Raw genomic sequence first — 22958 nt, forward strand, 5'->3', positions numbered from 1 at the left:
ATAATGCACATGAATCAGCACTTGCAATTTTGGTGTTAAGGTATTATTCATCATGATGAAAGATGAGACAGTATCTCAATATCTCTGAAGTATTCTTTAATAGGGGGAGGCACTATTGTCTCCCTTAGTATGAGGGTACAAAACGTAATGCAAGATTACCATAAATTATATGGTAGGGGGATGTGACCTGTACACAATATTCCAGATGCAGTCTCAACAGAGACACCTGTAATTGGATAAGGTATCTCTGCTTGTGTTCAACTCCTCTGGCAGTGAAAGCCAAATTTTGTACTGAACCTAAGAGATTCTAGGTAGAAGGATGTGATGTTCCTCTAAGCACTGATATTCCGCCTTTTAAAGTACGCCTCCTGTTCCACAAACCCTCATTGTTTCCTCTGCTGCAAATCTCTTTTGCTTCATTTCTAAGGTGTTTTCAATGTTTGGACCTCCCCATTGATCTCTGTCATGTACTTGCTGTTCTGAACCTAATATACTTGTTTTGAGTACCGTACCTTGGCAGCATGCTGCTTGTTTGAAGCTTTAATTAATGTTCTGTCTGCTTCAAATATGACACTACTTCAGCACAGGCTTTGCAATTAGCATTGCTGTTGACTTTTTACTGACTTACTCTTGTTAGTATAGAATTAATAGATATTCTAATGGCTTTTACAAGCTTTTCCATGACATTGATGGTATTAAAAATGAAGTATCAGAAATTATTACTCACTTCATTTAATATTGATAGTAATTACTTGTTAAGATCAGCATTTGCCTATTATGCTTTTGCATGACATTAACATTAACAGAGGGTACTTCTTTTCTATTGAAGTTGATCTTGCTCACACAAGTATTTTGGGCTGGTTGACCAAAGAATATAAAAGCAAACATGTAATGCTGGGGCTTTATAAGGCATTGGTCAGACTGCACATGGAGTTTTGTGAGCAGTTTTGGGCCACTTGTCCAAGAAAGGATTTGCTGGCATTGGAGATGGTCTGGAGGTTCATGAGAATGTTCCTGGGAATGAAAGGGTTAATGTATGACGAGTGTTTGATGACTCTAGGCCTGTATTTGCTGGTGTTTAGAATAATGGGGGGTGGTGGGAGTCTCATTGAAACCTGTCGAAAGGCTTGGATAGAATGGTGGAGAGGATATTTCCTATAGTGGCTGAGTTTAAGACTGGAGGACACAGCCTCAGATTAAAAAGATGTCCCTTTAAAACAGAGATGAGGAATTTCTTTAGCCAGGAATTATGTGGAATTCATCTCCACAGATGGCTGTGGAGGCCAAGTCATTGGGTGTATTTAATGCAGAGATTGATAGGTTCTTGATTAGTAAGAGCTTCAAAGGTTACGGGGAGAAGTCAGAAGAATGGGGTTGAGAGGAATAATAAATAAGCCATGATTAATGGTGGAGCAGATTAGATGGGCTGAATGGCCAATTCTGCTCCTATGTCTTGTGGTCTATGTCTCATAACTATGGGAAAACAATACTGCAGATGCAGGAATCTGAAACAAAATCTAGAAAAACTCAGCTAGTCAAACAGCGTCTGTGAAAAGTGCTGCCTGTTAATACTTCCAGTCAAAGACCCTTTATCAGAAGTGAGAAAGCAGGTTAGAGAGAAAGCAGTGGGCAATGGGTGGAACAGAGGAAACATCGATAAAAGGATGACACGATGAACCCCTAACCTCCTTTGTCAATGTGATGTGTTCCTAATGCTGTGGGATCTGGTAACATTGAATCAATTGGCTTACTGGAACATACTGAGCAGAATATACAAATGAAAGGAAATAAATGGTATGTACAAGTGTTCAGTCCTGAGAGAAACTGAAAGAAAGAGCATGTTATATCTGAAGTGTATCTGGAATGTTTATATATCCAAGCACTCCCTCTGCCTCATGATCTCGGCTGAATGAGCAATAAAGGGAATTGCCTGTCCTGCTGCAAACTACAACAGGGATTGTCATAGTGCTGTAGTCAGCAGCAAACAATGTAATAAGTTATTGATCAACTACAGCTACCTAATGTAATCCTGAAGTGAGGAATCTGGGCTTGGAAGGGATCTTCATCCCACTGATAATATACTTCAGGTAGTGAGACTATGGTTTATGTCATAGAAGGTTTCATACTTCTGTGACAACAGTGACACCTGTCCTTGGAGAGATTGAGAAAGGAGTGCAGCTACCTAACAACCATGGGGAGGAGTCTGTGGTATTGAACTCTTTCATAGCTTCTCCCTCAGAGAATACCTTGCATTACTGTGCACCCTTAATCCCCCCACGTTGCAGTTCCAAGTCTTGCATCAAAAGTACTGGGGTTTCCAGCTGCAGTTCCCAAGGTCTGAAGTGACAGAGGAACTCAGTGGAGGTCTCGGCTGAGGGTGATGATGTATGGTAGTGTTGTCAGAATGAGCAGGCAGCCTGCGCCAGACCACAAGCGGTGACGGGCAAGGGTATGATGACCGTTTAAGTCAGGCAGCTGCAACTTTAGAGAACCTGGTGGGTTTCTGATTGGCTGATGACATGTCTGCATAATAAAAACAACTAAAATACAGTAGTGCTAAAATACGCTGTCGCACAAGGATTAATGACATTGGGAAGCGTGCCATGCTCTAGCATGACTCATATAGGGAATACCAAATTCTCAACACAAAATCGGTCATTTATCCGCTCAACTCTGGGAAATCAATTTTCATTAACGAAGCACTGAAATAAACTGAACTCTGCAATCTAATTATTCTTCCTCCCAACACCTATACTCTTCAGCAGACTTGGGTTCTCAGATGTGCCCAACAGCTATCGATTTTTTCCCCCCCTTTTTACTCCAATCTTTTCAAACACTTGGTATTACATTTTGAAACAATTACTTAGGCTTTTGGCTCCTCTAACTAGACTGGCAGTAGCTGGAAGATCTTTAAGTTGATAGAGGCACTCTCGGAAAGTTCTATGTGATTATCGTTTTTGTATCGACTTAAATAAAAGGGAAGCTAAAGTATTTCCCATTATGACCTTAATAATTTAGAAAATCCCTATAATATTTGCAAACGATGAACACCCTTTTTCCCATCAGATTCCTCATTGGGAAAACCATGGAAACTCCCAATTCAATATTTTGTCTCTATTACCCTTCTTGGTAATTTATTGCTCTTACTGTTCACCATATGAGGAATCATTTCCACCTGTTCGTCATTAAATAAGTTAGTAGTTTTACATGTCCCATTGTTTTGTTTGTAACAGTAAAGATATACCTGTTCTGTTCCTCTAACAGCTTTCCACAGCACTACAAGACCAGCCTTCGAATTTAATGCGTTTAGGCAAAAGATCCCACGTTCCTCCAGAAATTCCCACACAATTCATGCTTTTCAGAGTGAATAAACCTCTTGACTCTCTCCTGAATAATATCTAGTCATTACTCAGAACAGGGTGCAATATCAAAATGCCAGTAAAAGTCAAAGCACACTTAAAACGGGCAGCAGAATGCTCTCATGGTCAGATAGTAAGCATATTGTATTTCAGTGGGTATGGTGAGTCATGTTTTTTAAGTTCTTTTCAGATAGGCAAAGTTTATAGAGTATATTGTTGTTTTGCAGAACATTTTCAAAGAGGCGACCCTGAATTTGCTCCCCAGTCCTGAAACTAATTCGGGAGAAATTACTGGCTAAAGAAATTCATCCTCACCTTTCTTCTACAGAGATTCTGAGTCTGTGCCCTTTGGTTCTAGAATCACCCACTATAGGAAACATTCTCTCTATATATCTCCACTCTATGTGTCCCTATTAATCTATGATTTTTTTAGATTGATTATTACAAAATTATGACTAAATTCCTTCAAATAGTTCTGAATGGTTTAATTTCCAAAATAATTCACTGTCATTGGAGTTGCTTTATGTGTTGGAATATGACAGGTTCTCAGATAATTATAGTCTTTAAATGTTAAGAAAACTGTTGATGAAACAAAATATGATATTCGTGGGTGATAACAGAATCCGTGAAAATGTTCGGTGGGTTAGGCAGCAGCTGTGGAGCAAGAAAGTGTTTTGGTTCAGTTCAGTGACCTTTTGCCCATTCTGCATTGTGAGTGGGAGGGAGTAGCGAAGTAATTACTCAAGAGTTATACAAACATTTCAATAATCACCTACTTTTAATAATTAATTTGCTGCTGTTATTCAAAAGGAAATAGCATAACTGATAAATCAATATCTATTTACAGAGTGATTTCTGCTTTGGAGACTGCAATTTCTCTGGATTTGAAGCCAAGTTGGTGTTCCTCCTTGGAAGACCTTGCTGTCAAATCTTCAAGATCTGGATTTGAGTCCTTGAAAAATTTACCTGGTACTGCTATTAAGCTTTATTGGCTGCTTAATCTCATTAGCATAGAGATATTTCTCCATTTAGAAGCAAGTTTCATTGACGGTTTGAGGATACTGATAGAGTGGGAAAATTAATAACTGGGGATGTGATTCAAAAAAAGGTAAGCAGTGGATTTTCACTAGGCCAGTAGCATTACTATGTTTTTCCCCCTGGAAAGTAGTGATATAAATATGCCAACATTAATGCATTAATTAAAGTATATTGATATGACGTAAGCATGGGAATAGTGCTCTAATGACGCAGCGTTTGTCATAACCATCTCTGTGCCTTTGTGCAATATCCATACATCTGCACCTTGAGCTGACTGGAACTTGCCCACGTTTCAGCACCATCTCCGTTTCAGTGTCTATCCTGCTCACTCCCTTGAAGATAAGGTCAGATGAACTGAAAAGCTGGCCTACACATTAACCTTTCTCACAAACACTTGATCCAACAATGTTCTAAAATCACAATATTGTTAGATCTCTCAGACTCGTAATGCAATCTTGATTGCTTCTGCTGGCAAATGATCAGCATCAGAATCAGATGTAATATCACCAGCATGTGTTGTGAAATTTGTTAACTTAGCAGCAGCAGTACAATGCAATCCATGATGATATAGAGATTATAAATAAATCACAGTATATGTGTGTGTATATATATATATATATATATAATATAGTTAAAAATAGTGCAAAAACAGAAATGTGTTCAATGTCCATTAAGAAATCAGAAGGCAGAGGGGAAGAAGCTGTTCCTGAATCACTGAGTGTGTGCCTTCAGGCTTCTGTACCTCCTTCCTGATGGTAGCAATGAGAAGAGGGCATGGCCTAGGTGATGGGGATCCCTAATAATGGACATCGCCCTTCTGAGGCACCGCTCCTTGAAGATGTCTTGGATGCTACAAAGCTGCATTTTATGGTTCCAATGAGCTAGCTGGTTTTGCACCTGTATCCAATCCCACTTCCATTAATAGCTTGGCTTTCTTTTGCTCGAGGATCACTAAATTCTATTCTTCAGCAGCTTCTTCTGTACCTTCTGTAATTTTATTGTTGAAGGGATATATCCAGTCTTCCAAGGTAAATTGTAAACATCTCTTGTTTTCTGTAATATTTACTGAGATTTCTGTTGTACGGAGTCCAAGTCATCTTTGCTGACTCATCTTGAGCTCTGCTTACATACTTAAGGGGTTTCCCTTCTATTTTTCTGCATTTGTTTTATATAAATGATTGACTCACCAGGTACAATCTCACAGTGGCATTAATCCTGATTGCCCGTGTTGAATATTTGGGTACTGCTTGTTCTACAGTTAGGTATACTGTAATCATATTCTCAGCAGACTCTGAAAAATAGTATGTACAATGTTGCAACAGTCTATCTCATGACATCATTCTTAACAAAGTTCAAACAATGATTATGATTACACATATCATCGTATATTTATGACGAAGGTCCTGACGAAGGGTCTCGGCCTGAAACGTCGACTGTACCTCTTCCTAGAGATGCTGCCTGGCCTGCTGCGTTCACCAGCAACTTTGATGTGTGTTGCTTCAATTTCCAGCATCTGCAGAATTCCTGTTGTTTGCTATTCCTTCATTGTCACTGGGTCAAAATCACAGAATTCCCTCCCTAACAGCACTGTGGGTGTACCTACACCTCAGGGGCTGCAGTGGTTCAAGAAGGCAGCCCATCACCACCTTCTCAAGGGCAACTAGGGATGGGCGATAAATGCTGGCTTAGCTGGCGATGCCCACATCCTGTAAATGAATATATTTTTTTAAAACCCGCAATGTTTGTAAAATAATTCATGCATATAAGGGATATATATCCTTCACAAACGTCTACAGATGGGGAGCGGAGAGCATCCTAGTATGCTGCATCACTGCGTGGTACGGAAAGAGCTCTGCGGCACACAGGAAGGCTCTACAACGGGTCATTGAAACTGCCCAGGCAGGCACCAGCCTACCGGCTATCACAGACATATATACAGAAAGGTGCCTGAAAAAGGCCAGCAACATAATGAAGGTTCTCACCCACCCTGCTCATGTTCTGATCGTCCCACACCCATTAGCAGACATCCCACCCTACAAAAACTCATTTCAGGGAGGTAGCACCATCAATTTGTGGGAGACTTCCGGGAGAGGTGGGATCTCTGCAATAGAGTAGCTCCTTCGCAGCTAGCCAGCTAGTTTAAATAACGTTAGCTATGCTAATAAACAAATGACACCTGTTAAACTCACCTCAACATGTCTTTTACAGTCTTAACCCACCATGGGCAATAGAAAAGTCATTGTTGCAAACAGTGCAGCGAGTAACGCTGTCATTATTTTTGACCCCTATTAGGCAGGGGTACACTTCAGTGTAGTCTGGGGTGATGTACGTTTTTTTTTGGAACACTGCCACTCTGACTTTTTTTGGAACTCTCTCGCTGTTGCTCTTGCTGCTCGCGCTTGCTTGCTCGTGCTCCCTCTCTCGCGCTTGCTTTCTCACTCTCGCGCGCTCTCTCCCTCTCTCTCTCGTGGTCACTCTCTCTCGCTCTCTCTTGTCACTCTCACTCGCGCTTGCTCTCTCGTGCTTGCTATCTCGCGCTCTCTCGCTTGCTTTCTTTGCTTTCTTGCTCTTGCGCTCGCTCTCGCACATTCTCTCACGCTCGCTCTCAAAAAATTCAATTTCTAGGACACTATATATAATTTGCGGGCATCAGGGAGCCACTATTAATATGCGGGAGACTCCCGGAGAGGTGGGATGTCTGCACCAGGGTGGAGGCTATGTAGCATACACACCAGGACCTCCAGACTCAACAACAGTTACTTTCTCCAAGCAGTAAGGTTGATCGACGCCTCCACCCACTAACCCACCCCACCCCACCCCACCCCACCCCAACCATCACTACGTTATCATTTCCTGTAGGTCATCTTATGCACAGACACTCCTATCATCATTTTAAGGACATACAATCAATCTATGTGTATAAGCTATTTTTGAGTACTTTATTGCGTTTTTTTATTACTGTGTTGTGCTCTTTGCAACACACACAAAATGTTGGAGGAACACAGCAGGTCAGAGAGCATCTATGCAAATGAATGAACAATCAATGTTTTGGGCCAAGACCCCTGGGCAGGACTGGAAAGGAAGGGGGAAGAGGCCAGAATAACAAGGACGAAGGAGGGGAAGGAGGACAAGCTAGAAAGGGATAGGAGGTGGGCAGTAAGGAGAAGAGGTAATAGGCCAGAATGGGGAATGGAAGAAGACGGAAGGGAGAGGGGAAAAGAAAAAAAATATTATCAAAAGGAGAAATCGATGTTCATACCATCAGGTTGAAGGTTACCCAGAGGGAATATGAGGTATTGCTCCTCCACCCTGAGAATGGCCTCATTGTGGTGGAAGAGAAGACCATGCACTGACATGTCAGAACAGGAATGGAGATAGGAATAAAAATGGTTGACCACCATTTGTGAATGGTGAGGTAAACATGTGGTAGGATCCTGTTGAAGATGTTGGAAATTGCAGAGAAGGATACGTTGGATGTGAAGGCTCATGGTATGGTAGGTGAGGACAAAGCACAACTCTATCCATGATAAGGTGGCAGGAAGAAGGAGTGAATGCAGGAACTCGAGGAGATGCAGGTGAGGGCAGCATCAGTGAAGTGAAACCCCATTCTTTGAAGAAGGGGGACGTGTCTGATGTCCTGGAAAGGAAAGTCTCATCCTGGGAACAGATGTGGCAGAGACAAAGGCACTGAGATAAGGGAATTGCATTTTTATAGGAGACAGGGTGGGAAGAAGTATAGTCAAGATAGCCATGGGAGTCAGTAGGCTTCTAGAAGAAGTCGGTAGACAGTTTATCTCCAGAGATGGAGACAGAGAGATTGAGAAAAGGGAGAGAGGTGTCAGAAATGGACCAAGTGAATCTGGGGGCAGTGTGGAAGTTGGAGGCAAAGTTGATTGTGTTCTTTATCTTATTTTTTTTTGTTGCATCAGAGCCAGAGTAACAATTGTTTTATTCTCCTTTACACTTGTGTATAGAGCATGACATTAAGCAATCTTGAATCTTCTTGAACCTTGAAATAATGAATGTATATGGCAAATAAAATTAATCCTTGATCAACATATGGCTGTAGCCAGAATGGGGTTAGTGACCTCAAGTACCTGACCTCCAGAGTGTTCAGAGTTTGTGTGACTTCATATTGTGTTTGTGGTCCATCTTAGCTACTTTCCAAAGCACTGGTGAGAAAAGGGTGACATCCTAGAACCTCCCTTTTCTCCTGCATTCCTTGGGTGGATGAGTTTTTAAAGGAATGGATCAAAATATCAGGCGTCAGCTAATTAATTCTATTTTTGCCTTTTAAGTTTAAAAGTATATCGTTCAGCGTACATCCTTTAAAATGTCTACGTGAAAGTCCAGTGCTGCTGTCAGTGGCAGAGCGCAAATTTAGTGGCATTTGGCCAGTGGAAGAGAGGGGTTGGGTAAGGTTCCCAACAGCTGCTTCAAGCTTGGAGCTGTTGACTCACCAAGAAGGCTGTCTCCTTCAGCGCTCACTTGAGGAACCTTTCCAAAACTTTCCATTATTTCCAGCTTTCTCTCCACTAATATGAGGGCCTTGATCATAATGTAATACCTTGCCAATTCTCTGCAAAGTAACACTTCAACCAATAGCAATCCAACATGTGCCATTCAGAAGATGGGAGTTCTCATGGGGCCATTAGTCATTATTTCATCCCTTCCAAGAACTGTGTAAGACTTACTTCAACTCATAGGACTTGTAGTCCGTGTTTCCTCTCTTATCCTTAAGGGATCAACTAAAGTTTCTTTTTATAATCATGTGCATCACTACAATCACATGTTCCCTTCTGGAATTCAAATTCCCTTATTTTCTCATGATGTGGGAGGCAATTTGGCCCTACAAGTCTATGCTGGCTGAGGAAGAAAAGTATTTCATGACAGAGGAATGCCAATAACACTTAAAAGAATGAGTATGTTTTTCAGCGTATAAAATTTTTAATTTGTCTCACAGAATTTTATTTTTTTTTTCAGTTCCCCACTCTCCAACAATTGTACCTCAGGAGCCAAATGCAGCAACCAGCACAACAATAACCGTCTATTGGACAGTTGCAGAGGAAGACGTCATTGATTATTTCCAGGTGTACTGCGTGGAGCATTCTGAGGGAAGCCGAGAACTAAGCGGTAAGGGGCCACACTGATCACTGTCCATTTTTGATCTGATTTCAATACGTCAGTGAGCTTTAATATATATATAACAGAAATGACTAAATAATTGCAATAATGTACAGTGTACCTTATTAATAATAAAGTCCTACTTGGGTCTTTAGCTCCCAGTGGAGCATAGGCCATTGATGACCTCCCGTCTCCATCTTCCTCGGAAGTTGATGGTATTGGAAATAATTCAAATGGTTGATGTAGGTGGTTGATGGTTAGGTTGAGTTGGTCAATGTTGGAGTTCACCAACACTTCTGCAATCCATTGCATCCACTGTTACAGGGCACTGGCCTATACAGCTTCACCAGAGCCCTGTTGGCCGGCCTTACCAGTTCCCACCTCTCACGAAAGGAACGTAGGGTTGGACTTTGAGAGGTGTGAATATCTTTGTTTAATTATCTATTTCATCTCCTGAGCCTCACAAACTAAAGTGAGATACACTGGAAGATGAAAATCGGAAATAAATAGAGAAGGTGCTAGGAATTCTCAATAGGTCAATTAACGTCTATAGAAAGAGAGAAAAGACAAACATTTCAAGCTTTGACTTTACATCAGAAGCTCCAGTAAGATTATCATTTATCTATCTCTCTGGGCATAGATGTGTCTGAGCTATAAGACATGGAAAGAGGATAAGGCCATTCCGCCCCTTCTGCCTGCACATGGTCCATATGCGTCCATTCTCTGCATAATCCCCTCTGTCATATCTGTTTCTACCACCACCCCAGCAATCCATTCCTGTCAGCCACTACTCTCTATGTGCAAATAAACCTCCCCCACACATCTCCTTTGAACCTTCCTGTTCTCACCTCAAATACATATCCTCTAGTATTAGACTTTCAAGTTCAAGTTTAATTATCATTCAACCATGCAGGGATACCAAAAAAAACACAGCCAAATGAAATTGCATTCCTCTTGGGCCAAGGTGCAAACCACAGTCCCAGCATTCATACACGGCACAAGACACATATAGCACGTACTGTATAAGATAGCAGTAAACATACAGTCTCGAAGAATATTTGTCACCCAAGTCCCTGAGTGACATAGAAACATATAAACACAGAAAACCTAGAGCACAATACAGGCCCTTTGGCCCACAATACTGTACTGAATATGTACTTACTTTAGAAATTACCCAGGGTTACCCATAGCCCTCTATTTTTCTAAGCTCCATGTACCTACCCAGGAGTCTCTTAAAAGATCCTATCGTGTCTTCCTCCACCACCATCGCTGGCAGCACATTCCATGCACTCACCACTCTCTGCATAAAAAAACTTACCCCTGACATCTCCTCTGTACCTACTTCCAAGCACCTTAAAAATGTGCCCTCTCACGTTAGCCATTTCGGTCCTGGGAAAAAGCCTTGTTCTGTGAATTGATGGAGCATGGGGTGTTGTTGACCGGAGCAAGCGGTTCTCAGCAGTCCCCAGACAAACATATGCACACATGCAATCCAGTTTGTGTCCTACCGAGCGAACGTTGGGGGACAGCCCCCAATACAACATGCATGCCACTCCGCACCGCCTCCAGCATTTACCCTCGTGGACTGCTGCGATAGGCGAGCCCGCGGCACGATGCTTAGACCTCGCTACAACTGAGGCTACGCAGCTCCCACACCAATTAACCAGTGAACCATTCACTCAGTATTTTATATTACCAATGTCTACCAGAATTTTACTATTGTGAAAAAGGCATCCAAGACATTCACTCGCTGTTAGACCACACACCACTTTCGCACTGACTCCGACACCTTTCTGTAGCAGGCAGCAGCACGGTCTGCACCAAGTCCAGCTCCTCCACCAACAAGCAACTCGCTGATGGGGTAGACCTGCAGTATTTCAACCCTATCGATACCGCTCATAATTGTATCAACTTCTATCATATCTTCCATCAGTCTCCACCATTCCAGAGAAAACAAACCATTTGTAGTTTGTCTAGCCTTTCCTTGTATCACATACTCTCTAATCTAGGCAGCAACCTGGTAAACCTTTTCTGCACCCTCTGTATACCCTGCACATCATTCTGTAATGCAGTTCCCCAGAATTTTATAAAGCTGCAATACAACTTTCTCACTTTTTTCTTAAAGGGAGTACTGCTGAAGAATATAAAATGGCGGTGAAGGAAAGTTATTGTATTCTGGACAATCTGGAGCCAAGCAGGCGTTATCTAGTTTGGGTGATGGCAGTGAACTTTGCTGGGTGCAGTCTGCCCAGTGAGAAAGCGATGATTCAAACTGGTGAGTATGTTCAAGTGGTGTGGCTGAAAAATATTCTACTTGGTGATAATATGTTTTACCTTTTAGCTAGAAGTTCCATGTAAATGCTACCACGAGTCGATTTCCCACTTTGCTGTTCAATAAACTCATTCAAAGAGTAGTTTACTCAGCTGAGCAGTGGATTAGCTACAATAAATGGGAGCACACACAAATGCTGGAGGAACTCAGCAGGCCAGGCGGCATCTATGGAAAAGAGTAAACAGTTGAGGTTTCTCGGTCCAAAACGTCCACTGTTTTACTCTTTTATATGGATGCTGCCTGGCCTGCTGAGTTCCTCCAGTGTTGTGTGCTGTTTGCATTTACAGCTTCTGCAGATTTTCCCGTGTTTACAATAGATAGCAGTTGCCTCTTTGGGATAGAGAGGACTCCAATGGTCAGGTCTCCAGTCCAAAACACTATACGATGGCCTTTACTACACGTGTATATCAGGTGAGAACGGATTTGATCCAAATGGGATCATATTTCTCTTATATCACTCACCCCTGTGACTGGATCACAATCTGACATTCCTGAGGCTCTCAGAAGAGCAAAGGAGATTGTGTAAAATGAAACACATCAAATCATCTGTATCCTGAGGAGTTTATTTAAAGACATACAGCACAGTAACAGGCTCTTCCAGCCCAATGAGCACATGCCACCCAATTATACACGTGTGACAAATTAACATACCAACTCATACATCTTTGCAACGTGGGAGGGAACTGGAGCTCCCAGACAGAACCCACATAGTCACAGGGGGAACGTACAAACTCCTTTCAGACAGCAGCGGGACTTGCGCTTGGGTTGCTGGTACTGTGCTAACCATTACGCTACTGTGCCTCCCTGTGCTGTTGAGCAAAGAAAGCTAGTTTTTAAAAAAATTCTTATGTGACTGAGACTTCCTGTTTCTTAAGATATTTTACTTTCAATCTTGAATTACCTCTACCACAACAGTTCACCAGTTCACCTTGAAGCAGAATTTTGCCAACTTGCTCCCATAACCCTTGACAAACAAATTTGAAATAAGTCTCTGGTTAATCTGTGAGACTAACTAAATTACTGAGCTAATGTCTGCTTTTTGCTCTATTGACAACTGAATCAATTTCTGTACGACTTGAATGTGTTATCTCACAAACAATTATCATCTGCTGAGAAGTACACACATAATTGCATATTTTTGGTTTTTGCTAATTTAAATTAAGTGTCTGATCCATTACCAAATCAATGAGTTTTTTTACTTGGAAATAACGTCACCTGCAGTTACTCAGCTAAGATTGAGGAACAGAGGGATGCTGGTGGAATCTTCTTCTCTGAGGATGTTCACCTTGTGGTGGTGGAGATGATTCTGTGTTCCTGAGATCCCGAGAGTGATGGTGTCTAGTGTTCAGCCATCTGGCACATAACTCCTGGTAGGGTCAAGGGGGAATTTCTGGATAAAAAGCAATCCAAGTAAGACCTCCAAATAAGCAGTGGAGCTGGTGAAAGATGATAACGCATCACAACAGGAGTGAAGGCAGAGCAAGGCTGCAGCAGCCCCAGTCATCTTGCGTTCCGTGCCATTGGGCCCTGACCCCGCTCTGTCAAGGACTGCGTGCATCAACCTCCCCACATTAATCAAAGTCATGCACGGGTATTCTTCATTAAGGGAGAATGCAACCCCTTAGGAGGATGTTGCTCTCAACTGGAGTGCTTGCACCGCTGTTACTGCTACGTTAAGCTGCTGCTTCCTTCCAGCTAACTGCAGATCCCCAGTTGTATTAAAGGGACTCTGTCAAAACGGGAGCTGGAGCCTGACACTGTCAGCGTGCATATTGCTAGGTAGCGGAACCGATGGAGGTTAGAGAAGAAAAGATCCTGAAACATTTTACCTGCATTAAGTATGCTGTTTATATTACATCTCTTTGGCAGGTCACTGTCACCTGTTTAACATTAATTGTCAATAGATTTCAAACTGATATATTCATTTTACAGAAAATTCAGAGCCATTGAGCACTGATATTTGATTTTGATCCACACTTTCAAATGAGAGGAGTGTATTGGGCTCAAGATACTCACTGCCCTTTCTGAAGGTGTTAATCTCTTTTTTTTAAAAAAAGAGACATTTAATTGGCGAAGAATGGTTTTATATCATGTCTCACAAGAAGTGATGCTCTCTCCTGAAGTGTTTAAACCATAGAAATCATAAATTTGTTCCATATATGAAGACAGCCTTGACAAAGAACTTCTAACATAAACCCATAACCAGTTCTGTGCGCAGTCCACTGGATATTCAATCACCCATGAGACCATCATTGTCTCTTTCTAAAAAGCTTCAAACTTGGTTGTTCACAGAAAGACCAAGGCAAAACCCTACAGTGTTGAAATAAAAAGAGAACATGCTGAAAATATGTTCCGGATCGAATACCACTTAATGGAGAGTGAAGCAGTTAACATTGAAGAAAGATAATTAACAGTTAGTGTTTTGCATGAATGATATTTCACCTGTGCAATTTCTAATGAGAGGTCATTATGCAGATACATTAAGTCTACATTTCCCTCTTTCTACCAATGATGCCTGAGCTGCAGTCACTTATAGAGTTGCTGTTCCTTGTCTTTTTTTTGGTCTTCCAATTTGGCCCTGCATTTATGCAGGGGCTGATTTGTACTATCACATGTCACGTGGTCACCTTCATCAAGTGTTTCATCCAGTTGTCTACTCCTTAACAAGATCCCTTAACAAGAAGGAGTGTCATATCTGTTACAACATTCCATCAAGGGTTAACATAAAATGCTTTATTTTTCCTCTTCCGCATTGCTGTCAAAACTAGCAATACGTAGTAAATACCGATCTTCACTGCCTAGCAGCAAATTCAGCTGCGTGGGTTTCCTCTAGTTTCCTCCCACATCCCAGAAGCTGGCAGGTTGATTGGTTAATTGGCCACTGTAAATTTTGTAAACATGGCAGTGAGTGGTTGAATCTGGGGAGTCAATAGGAATGCGAGGAGAATATAAAGAAATTAATGCTTTAGGTCGTTGTGGGCCCAATGGGTCTGTTTCTGTGTTGTGTAACTCTGACTATAAAGTCAGTTTATGAAGTAATCTGGATATTTTTTTGTAAAGGCCGGTATCGCCCTTGGCAACTGTGGAGTGACTGTACAGGAAAACCTATCTGTTTTGTTGATGGCCAGTGGTTAAGGAAATCTGCTTCTCTTAGTCCAACTATGTGGATCAGAACAATGCAGCCGACTCTTAGCTGCCCTCTGAAATGGTTGTAACAAATCATAATTAAAAATAGAACACATCAATAGAATGAGCAACTATGTGGGAGAAGCTTCCTCATTGGGGCTTTATTGGTTCAGTCTTCACCTTTTCAGGGAATTAGTCGTGAATATTTATTGTTGATCTGCTGCTGATACCCATGTCCCATAAGGAAAACTTAAAACTTAGCATTAGCCCGAAATTAAACTTTCAATCTGTGGAATGGGGTGTGATATTACGTGATGCTTGTAATGAAATTGGCCCAGCCTGATAGCGCTATGTTTTGTTCATGGTGATGGTGGTGAAAAGCATGCTCTCCACATACTGAGGGTTTTCTTTTACAAAGTAGTAAGTGGCCATCGTACAGTCAGGAGATGAAGCTGCATAATTTTATTGTGACTTGTCTCTTGCGCAGTTCCAGCGGCACCTATGATTAATGCTGAGGATTGTACTGTGTGCTGGGACAGTGCCAGTATCCGCTGGACGTCTGGAGATCTCGATACTATTGACTTCTTCATCCTTGAGTTTCACAAACAAAACTATCATCAAAAATCAAAGTTCAGGTCAGTTGGACTCGTGGTCGAGAAGTTGTCTTATTCAGCTGTTATTTTCTAAAACAACTTATCTACTAATTTTTAAAAAAGCAAATACAAATATGAAGTATTTCATCAGCTGCAACAGATCTTATGCTCTATAGGCTCCACATTTCCAGGTTTTCATTGGTACCAGTGTAGTCAGAGTAGACTGTACGATAAAGAGTACACCTGGTACAGGTAAAGAAAGACCATGTTTCACTGGACCTAAAGCATTGCCAATGATGAAGCAAAATGACCTCACCAGCAGTTTCCTCAGCTTCGATTCTCTGGTCTGAATAAACCTTCCAACATTGGTCATCATCTCAACAATATTCCCTGACCCTATGTGCCTCTGGCGCTGTGTTCTTACCATCCTGGGCAGAGTTGCCCCATGCTGAGGGGTAAACCAGCCTTAGGGAGGTAGGAGCCAGCGCCCTTCCTTCATGATGAAATGTTTCGGCCTGAAACGTCGACTGTTTATTCGTTTCCAATAGATGCTGCCTGACCTGCTGATTTCCTCCAGCATTTTGTACTGTATGTGTAACTCTTCTTTTATCTATCTCCTGTGTCCTCAAATCTGCCTTTCTCTCTCATCATTTATGAAACTCGTTATACGAGGAGTGATTGATAAGTTCGTGGCCTAAGGTAGAAGGAGTCAATTTTAGAAAACCTAGCACATTTATTTTTCAGCATAGTCCCCTCCTACATTTACACACTTAGTCCAGCATGCGGATCCTTCTTTGTAGAAGCTGGTGTCTTGGACATCCAGAAAGTGGTCCACAGCAGGGATGATTGATAAGTTCATGGCCTAAGGTAGAAGGAGATGAGTTATTAACTTCAAACTTTCTGCATTATCACTCAAAGAGTTGAACTGCACGTGCATGTAACAAGAGCTGTATAACTCATCTCCTTCTACCTTAGGCCACGAACTTATCAATTACCCCTCGTAGATCCCCCTTTGACCCTCACTTTCTTGTCACTTTCCTGTCACTTTCCTTCCTTCCTTCCTTGACCATTTTTCCCTCTTCCCCCTATGCTACCCCATACCCATACTTGGGGTCCGAGTCCATAGGATGCTCAAAGCAGCTGCGCAGGTTGACTCTGTGGTTAAGAAGAAGGCATACGGTGTATTGGCCTTCATCAAGCATGGAATTGAATTTAGGAGCCGAGAGGTAATGTTGCAGATATATAGGACCCTGGTCAGACCCCACTTGGAGTACTGTGCTCATTTCTGGTTGCTTCACTACAGGAAGGATGTGGAAACCACAGAAAGGATGCAGAGGAGATTTACAAGGATGTTGCCTGGATTGGAGAGCATGCCTTATGAAAACAGGTTGAGTGAACTCGGCCTTTTCTCCTTGGAGCGACAGAGGATGAGAGGTGACCTGATAGAGGTGTATAAGTTGATGAGAGGCATCGATCGTGTGGATAGTCAGAGGCTTTTTCCCAGGGCTGAAGTGGTTGCCATAAGAGGGCACAGGTTTAAGCTGCTTGGGAATAGGTACAGAGGAGATGTCAGGGGTAAGTTTTTTATGCAGAGTGGTGAGTGCGTGGAATGGGCTGCCAGCAACAGTGGTGGAGGCAGATACGATAGGAGGCTTTTGGATAGGTACATGGAGCTTAGAAAAATAGAGGGCTATGGGTAACACTCATAATTTCTAAGGTAGGGACATGTTTGGCACAACTTTGCGGGCCGAAGGGCCTGTATTGTGCTGTAGGTTTTCTATGTTTTTATGTTACATACACATGTGGTCCACGGCCCTGTTTCATTGAGATTATGCATCTGATGTGGCCTCCCAGAATTTGCCTTTGTCACTTGCTGGCCCTATGAGTTGGATGGTATTCCATCGTCAGATGGATATTAAAATCACACAGTGAACAGAACAAATTGATTCAGCTTTATAAAGCTGCTAAGCTTGGAAGACTTGTAAAGCTGGTTCATGATCTCTGAAATCTGCCAACCAAGGAGCAGCACTGGGTACTTTTCAAGTTCTGGAACATTAAGCAGTTGAAAGTACTGATATGGACAAAGTGCACAAGCACTGTTTTTTAAAAAAAGGGCTACCATGATCTCTCTAGATCAGAAGAAAGAAGTAAAAGGGTCATAATTTGCCTCCTCTCCATCCCCTTTTCTGTCCCCTCACCCTTCTCCATCCCCTTCTCTGCCCCCTCGTCCTCACCCTTCTCCATCCCCTTCTCTGCCCCCTCGCCATCACCTTTTTCCACCCCTTCTCTGCCCCCTCGAACTCACCCTTTTCCACCCCTTCTCTGCCCCCTCGAACTCACCCTTTTCCATCCCCTTCCCTGCCCCCTCGCCCTCACCCTTCTCCATCCCCTTCTCTGCCCCCTCGCCCTCACCCTTTGCCACCCCTTCTCTGCCCCCTCGCCCTCACCCTTTTCCATCCCCTTCTCTGCCCCCTCGCCCTCACCCTTCTCCATCCCCTTCTCTGCCCCCTCGCCCTCACCCTTCTCCATCCCCTTCTCTGCCCCCTCGCCCTCACCCTTCTCCATCCCCTTCTCTGCCCCCTCGCCCTCACCCTTCTCCATCCCCTTCTCTGCCCCCTCGCCCTCACCCTTTTCCATCCCCTTCTCTGCCCCCTCGCCATCACCTTTTTCCACCCCTTCTCTGCCCCCTCGAACTCACCCTTTTCCATCCCCTTCTCTGCCCCCTCGAACTCACCCTTTTCCATCCCCTTCTCTGCCCCCTCGCCCCACCCTTTTCCATCCCCTTCTCTGCCCCCTCGCCCCCACCCTTTTCCACCCCCTTCTCTGCCCCCTTGCCATCACCCTTTTCCATCCCCTTCTCTGCCCCCTCGCCCTCACCCTTTTCCATCCTCTTCTCTGCCCCCTCGCCCTCACCCTTTTCCATCCCTTTCTCTGCCCCTCGCCCTCACCCTTTTCCATCCTCTTCTCTGCCCCCTCGCCATCACCCTTTTCCACCCCTTCTCTGCCCCCTCGAACTCACCCTTTTCCACCCCTTCTCTGCCCCCTCGAACTCACCCTTTTCCATCCCCTTCTCTGCCACCTCGCCATCACCCTTTTCCATCCCCTTCTCTGCCCCCTCGCCCCCACCCTTTTCCATCCCCTTCTCTTCCCCCTCGCCATCACCCTTTTCCACCCCTTCTCTGCCCCCTCGACTCACCCTTTTCACCCCTTCTCTGCCCCCTCGAACTCACCCTTTTCCATCCCCTTCTCTGCCCCCTCGCCATCACCCTTTTCCATCCCCTTCTCTGCCACCTCGCCATCACCCTTTTCCATCCCCTACTCTGCCCCCTTGCCCCCACCCTTTTCCATCCCCTTCTCTTCCCCCTCGCCATCACCCTTTTCCACCCCTTCTCTGCCCCCTCGACTCACCCTTTTCACCCCTTCTCTGCCCCCTCGCCATCACCCTTTTCCATCCCCTTCTCTGCCCCCTCGCCCCCATCCTTTTCCATCCCCTTCTCTGCCCCCTCGCCATCACCCTTTTCCATCCCCTTCTCTGCCACCTCGCCATCACCCTTTTCCATCCCCTACTCTGCCCCCTTGCCCCCACCCTTTTCCATCCCCTTCTCTGCCCCCTCGAACTCACCCTTTTCCATCCCCTTCTCTGCCCCCTCGAACTCACCCTTTTCCATCCCCTTCTCTGCCCCCTCGCCCCACCCTTTTCCATCCCCTTCTCTGCCCCCTCGCCCCCACCCTTTTCCACCCCCTTCTCTGCCCCCTTGCCATCACCCTTTTCCATCCCCTTCTCTGCCCCCTCGCCCTCACCCTTTTCCATCCTCTTCTCTGCCCCCTCGCCCTCACCCTTTTCCATCCCTTTCTCTGCCCCTCGCCCTCACCCTTTTCCATCCTCTTCTCTGCCCCCTCGCCATCACCCTTTTCCACCCCTTCTCTGCCCCCTCGAACTCACCCTTTTCCACCCCTTCTCTGCCCCCTCGAACTCACCCTTTTCCATCCCCTTCTCTGCCCCCTCGCCCCCACCCTTTTCCATCCCCTTCTCTTCCCCCTCGCCATCACCCTTTTCCATCCCCTACTCTGCCCCCTTGCCCCCACCCTTTTCCATCCCCTTCTCTTCCCCCTCGCCATCACCCTTTTCCACCCCTTCTCTGCCCCCTCGACTCACCCTTTTCACCCCTTCTCTGCCCCCTCGCCATCACCCTTTTCCATCCCCTTCTCTGCCCCCTCGCCCCCATCCTTTTCCATCCCCTTCTCTGCCCCCTCGCCATCACCCTTTTCCATCCCCTTCTCTGCCACCTCGCCATCACCCTTTTCCATCCCCTACTCTGCCCCCTTGCCCCCACCCTTTTCCATCCCCTTCTCTGCCCCCTCGCCATCACCCTTTGCATTGCTTCTCCCTCTTAGTATTATGATGTATGTTTAGATTATGCTGTATGCTCATATCCTGAGTTAGACTTGAGTCTTTTGAATTCTGAGAAAAGCCTCACCAACTAATCCTAACACATAAGTAAGGTGTTTTTGAAGCTGAAAGCAACATTTGACGTCTGTTTTGCTAATTATAATCAAGGGCCCAGAATTCATTGTCTGTTATTTCATCAGATGAGTTACTTAATGCCTGTAGAGATAAGGTAGCATAGGCTTGTATTACTAGACCATTTGTGCAGACCAATAATCAGCGGATATGCCTTCAAATCTCTTAATAGCAACATGACTGGTTGAAGAAATCGGTACTGGTGACTACAAAGATGTCAGAATGTCATAAATTGTGCAGTGGGGAAGTAAATCTGTGATTGTGCACTGATCTGATCCCAGACCCACCGCACTGTGTTTGACTCTTAGCTGCCCTCTGAAATAGGATACAAGCACAGATGGTAAATGCAGACGTCGACAGCAATCTACACATTCCATGACTTAAAATAATAAGGAAGCTAGAAAGTCGTCTTAGCTGCAAGTTTATGACTTCCATTAGTTACTTTTGATAGTTTCTACCCCACTATTATAAGACTATTAAATGTTCCTTAGTATGATAGGATCTACCTCGTATGACCTTGTTCTTTATTGCTTACCTGCGCTGCACCCCCTCTATAACGGTTGCACTTTATTCTGCATAGTTATTGTTTTACTTTGTTCAATCTGAATTCACTGTATGATGAGTCAGTCACACAAAATGCTGGAGGAACTCAGCAGGTTAAGTGGCATTTATGAAAAGGAATAAAGAGTTGAGACCCTTCAACATCATACAATGAATTGTTCTGTATGAACAGAATGCAAGACGAGCTTTTCTGAATCTCAGCGGCACATGTGACAATAAAAAACCAATTTCAACTCCAATTTCAGTTCCAACCTTTTATCTTTTCCTTTCAGGTCTATGGCAGGAATCCGAGGATGTGAGCAGACAGTCAGCTTGCCACCACTTGAGAACTTCCTGTTCTTTGTTAAAGCTGTGAACAATCTTGGATGCAGTGACACAAGCAAACCAGCACTGATTTCCACTAAAAGTAGGAGATGTATTGTTACAATATTTGAAAATGAAATGCTCGATATCTATCAGTTTTTCTTCGTCTAATTTAAGTAATTATTTGAAACAAAAATTGTTGAGATTAGAATATTTTCTAGCCTGGAAGGAAGAAATGCAATAAAACAGTCAATGAAATGCAACCGAAGATCAGAGTAGCTTTGAACTAAATGAGCTTCATGAACCTGATTGATTTCTTTGTGGACGTGACAAAACAAATTGATGAAGGTAGAGCAGTGGATGTAGTGTAAATGGATTTTAGTCATGCTTTCCGCAAGGCTCTCCATGTTGTGACTGTGATCGGAGAAACACTGAAGCTGTTGACACACAAGTCTCTGTTCATCACGGCAAACAGGCTTTCTTCTGGAGATCCTCCTGGTAGAGTCTCACAAGCCCACAAAAACATCACATTTTTATACCCTTAAAATCAAAGATTAACAGCAGGTGATTCAATACAATTTCAATAGTTACAATGATATCATTCACTTTGATATTTTAGCTTGACAATGCTTCCTTTGATTTTCATAGCTAGAGTGGGAGACACCTCTGAATGTTCAAACACCCATGCTGGGACAAACTAATTGACAGAGATATTCTAAAAGCCTCCAAGGACCAAGAGCTAGATGCTCAAGATTAGTGTCTGTGCAGTCTGACTCTCTGAGCCCACAAAAGAATAAATTAGCTATTGATTGCAACAATACCTGTGACCATGTTTGAAATGCTAAACGACAACGTCAATCTGACCTCAAACAAAAGAAAATCTGCAGATGCTGGAAATCCGAGCAACACACACAAAATGCTGGAGGAACCCAGCCTGATCTTCCAGTTTGAACTCAAGTCACAATGGTGCAAATAATTTAGCAATGTTTGATGCAGGCCAATTAACACAACCCTATTGTCTTAATATTTGCCTGATACATATGCAAGCATTTCATGGTCACCATTTTGCAAGCCTTATCTCCTAGTCTATGGGCCAACCTGTGCTCCATGTATAGTGCAGAGGTGTGGTTTTAACTTCGATTTGTTGCTTACAATTTACAATCCACATTAAGAGCTGAAGACTGGTTCTTGTTTGAATTAAAGTCTGCATTCACATGACTCCAGAATACTCCTTAACAATACACTCATTCAGAAAGTCAGGAGGCTCGAGATTCAGGGAAATCTGGCTGCATTGATTCAGAAATCGCTTTCCCATAGAAGGCATGGGGTAGTAATAGATGGAGTGTATTCTGCCTGGAGGTCTATGACTAGTGGTGGTCCATGGTGACCTGTTTTTGGACCCCTGCTCTTTGTGGTTTTTATAAATGACTTGGGTGAGAAAGTAGAAAGGTGGCTTGGTAAATTTGCAGATGACACTAAGGTTGGTGGTGGTGTGGATTATATAGAAGGTTGTCTTGGTTACAACAGGATATTGATAGGATGCCATGCTGGACTGAGAATTGGCAAATTGGGTTCAATCTGGAAAAATGTGAAGTGATAACTTTGTAAGGGCAAATTTGAAGGCAGAGAACAAGGTCAATGCCAAGATCCATAGCAGTGTGCAGGAACAGAGGGATCTTGGGTCCCATGTCCATCATTCCCTCAAAATTGCCATTCAAGTTGATAGGCTGGTTAAGAAGATATATGCTGTGTTGTCCTTCATTAGTTGGGAAATTGAGTTGGCCACCTAATTATAGGAAGGATGTAGAAGCTGCAGAGAGAGTGCAGAGGAGATTTACCAGGATGCTGACTTGAGTAGACAGCATGTCTAATGAGAAAAGTTTGAGCGAGCGAGGGTTTTTCTCTTTGGAATGATGGAGGATGAGAGGTGACTTGATAAAAGTATATAAGATGATAAGAGGCATAGATAGTGTGGACTGGCAGTGCCTTTTTCCCAGGGT

The 22958-nt window shown here is 43.6% G+C and overlaps 1 protein-coding gene across 2 annotated transcripts in view; it reads left to right on the top strand.

Moving 5' to 3' along the window:
- cmya5 (cardiomyopathy associated 5) overlaps window positions 1-22958 on the top strand; it is a 112596-nt gene that overhangs the window by 63129 nt on the left and 26509 nt on the right. The window contains exons 6-11 of one of the 2 annotated variants that reach the window (XM_063049332.1): window positions 4207-4328; window positions 9381-9530; window positions 11647-11796; window positions 15467-15614; window positions 16876-16959; window positions 20928-21061. In XM_063049332.1, the coding sequence (XP_062905402.1) occupies window positions 4207-4328; window positions 9381-9530; window positions 11647-11796; window positions 15467-15614; window positions 16876-16959; window positions 20928-21061 (788 nt within the window). The remainder of the gene's footprint in view (window positions 1-4206; window positions 4329-9380; window positions 9531-11646; window positions 11797-15466; window positions 15615-16875; window positions 16960-20927; window positions 21062-22958) is intronic. The other variant, XM_063049333.1, reaches the window with a different exon arrangement.

Source organism: Mobula hypostoma, chromosome 5 (genome assembly GCF_963921235.1).
Source record: "Mobula hypostoma chromosome 5, sMobHyp1.1, whole genome shotgun sequence".
NCBI lineage: Eukaryota > Metazoa > Chordata > Chondrichthyes > Myliobatiformes > Myliobatidae > Mobula > Mobula hypostoma.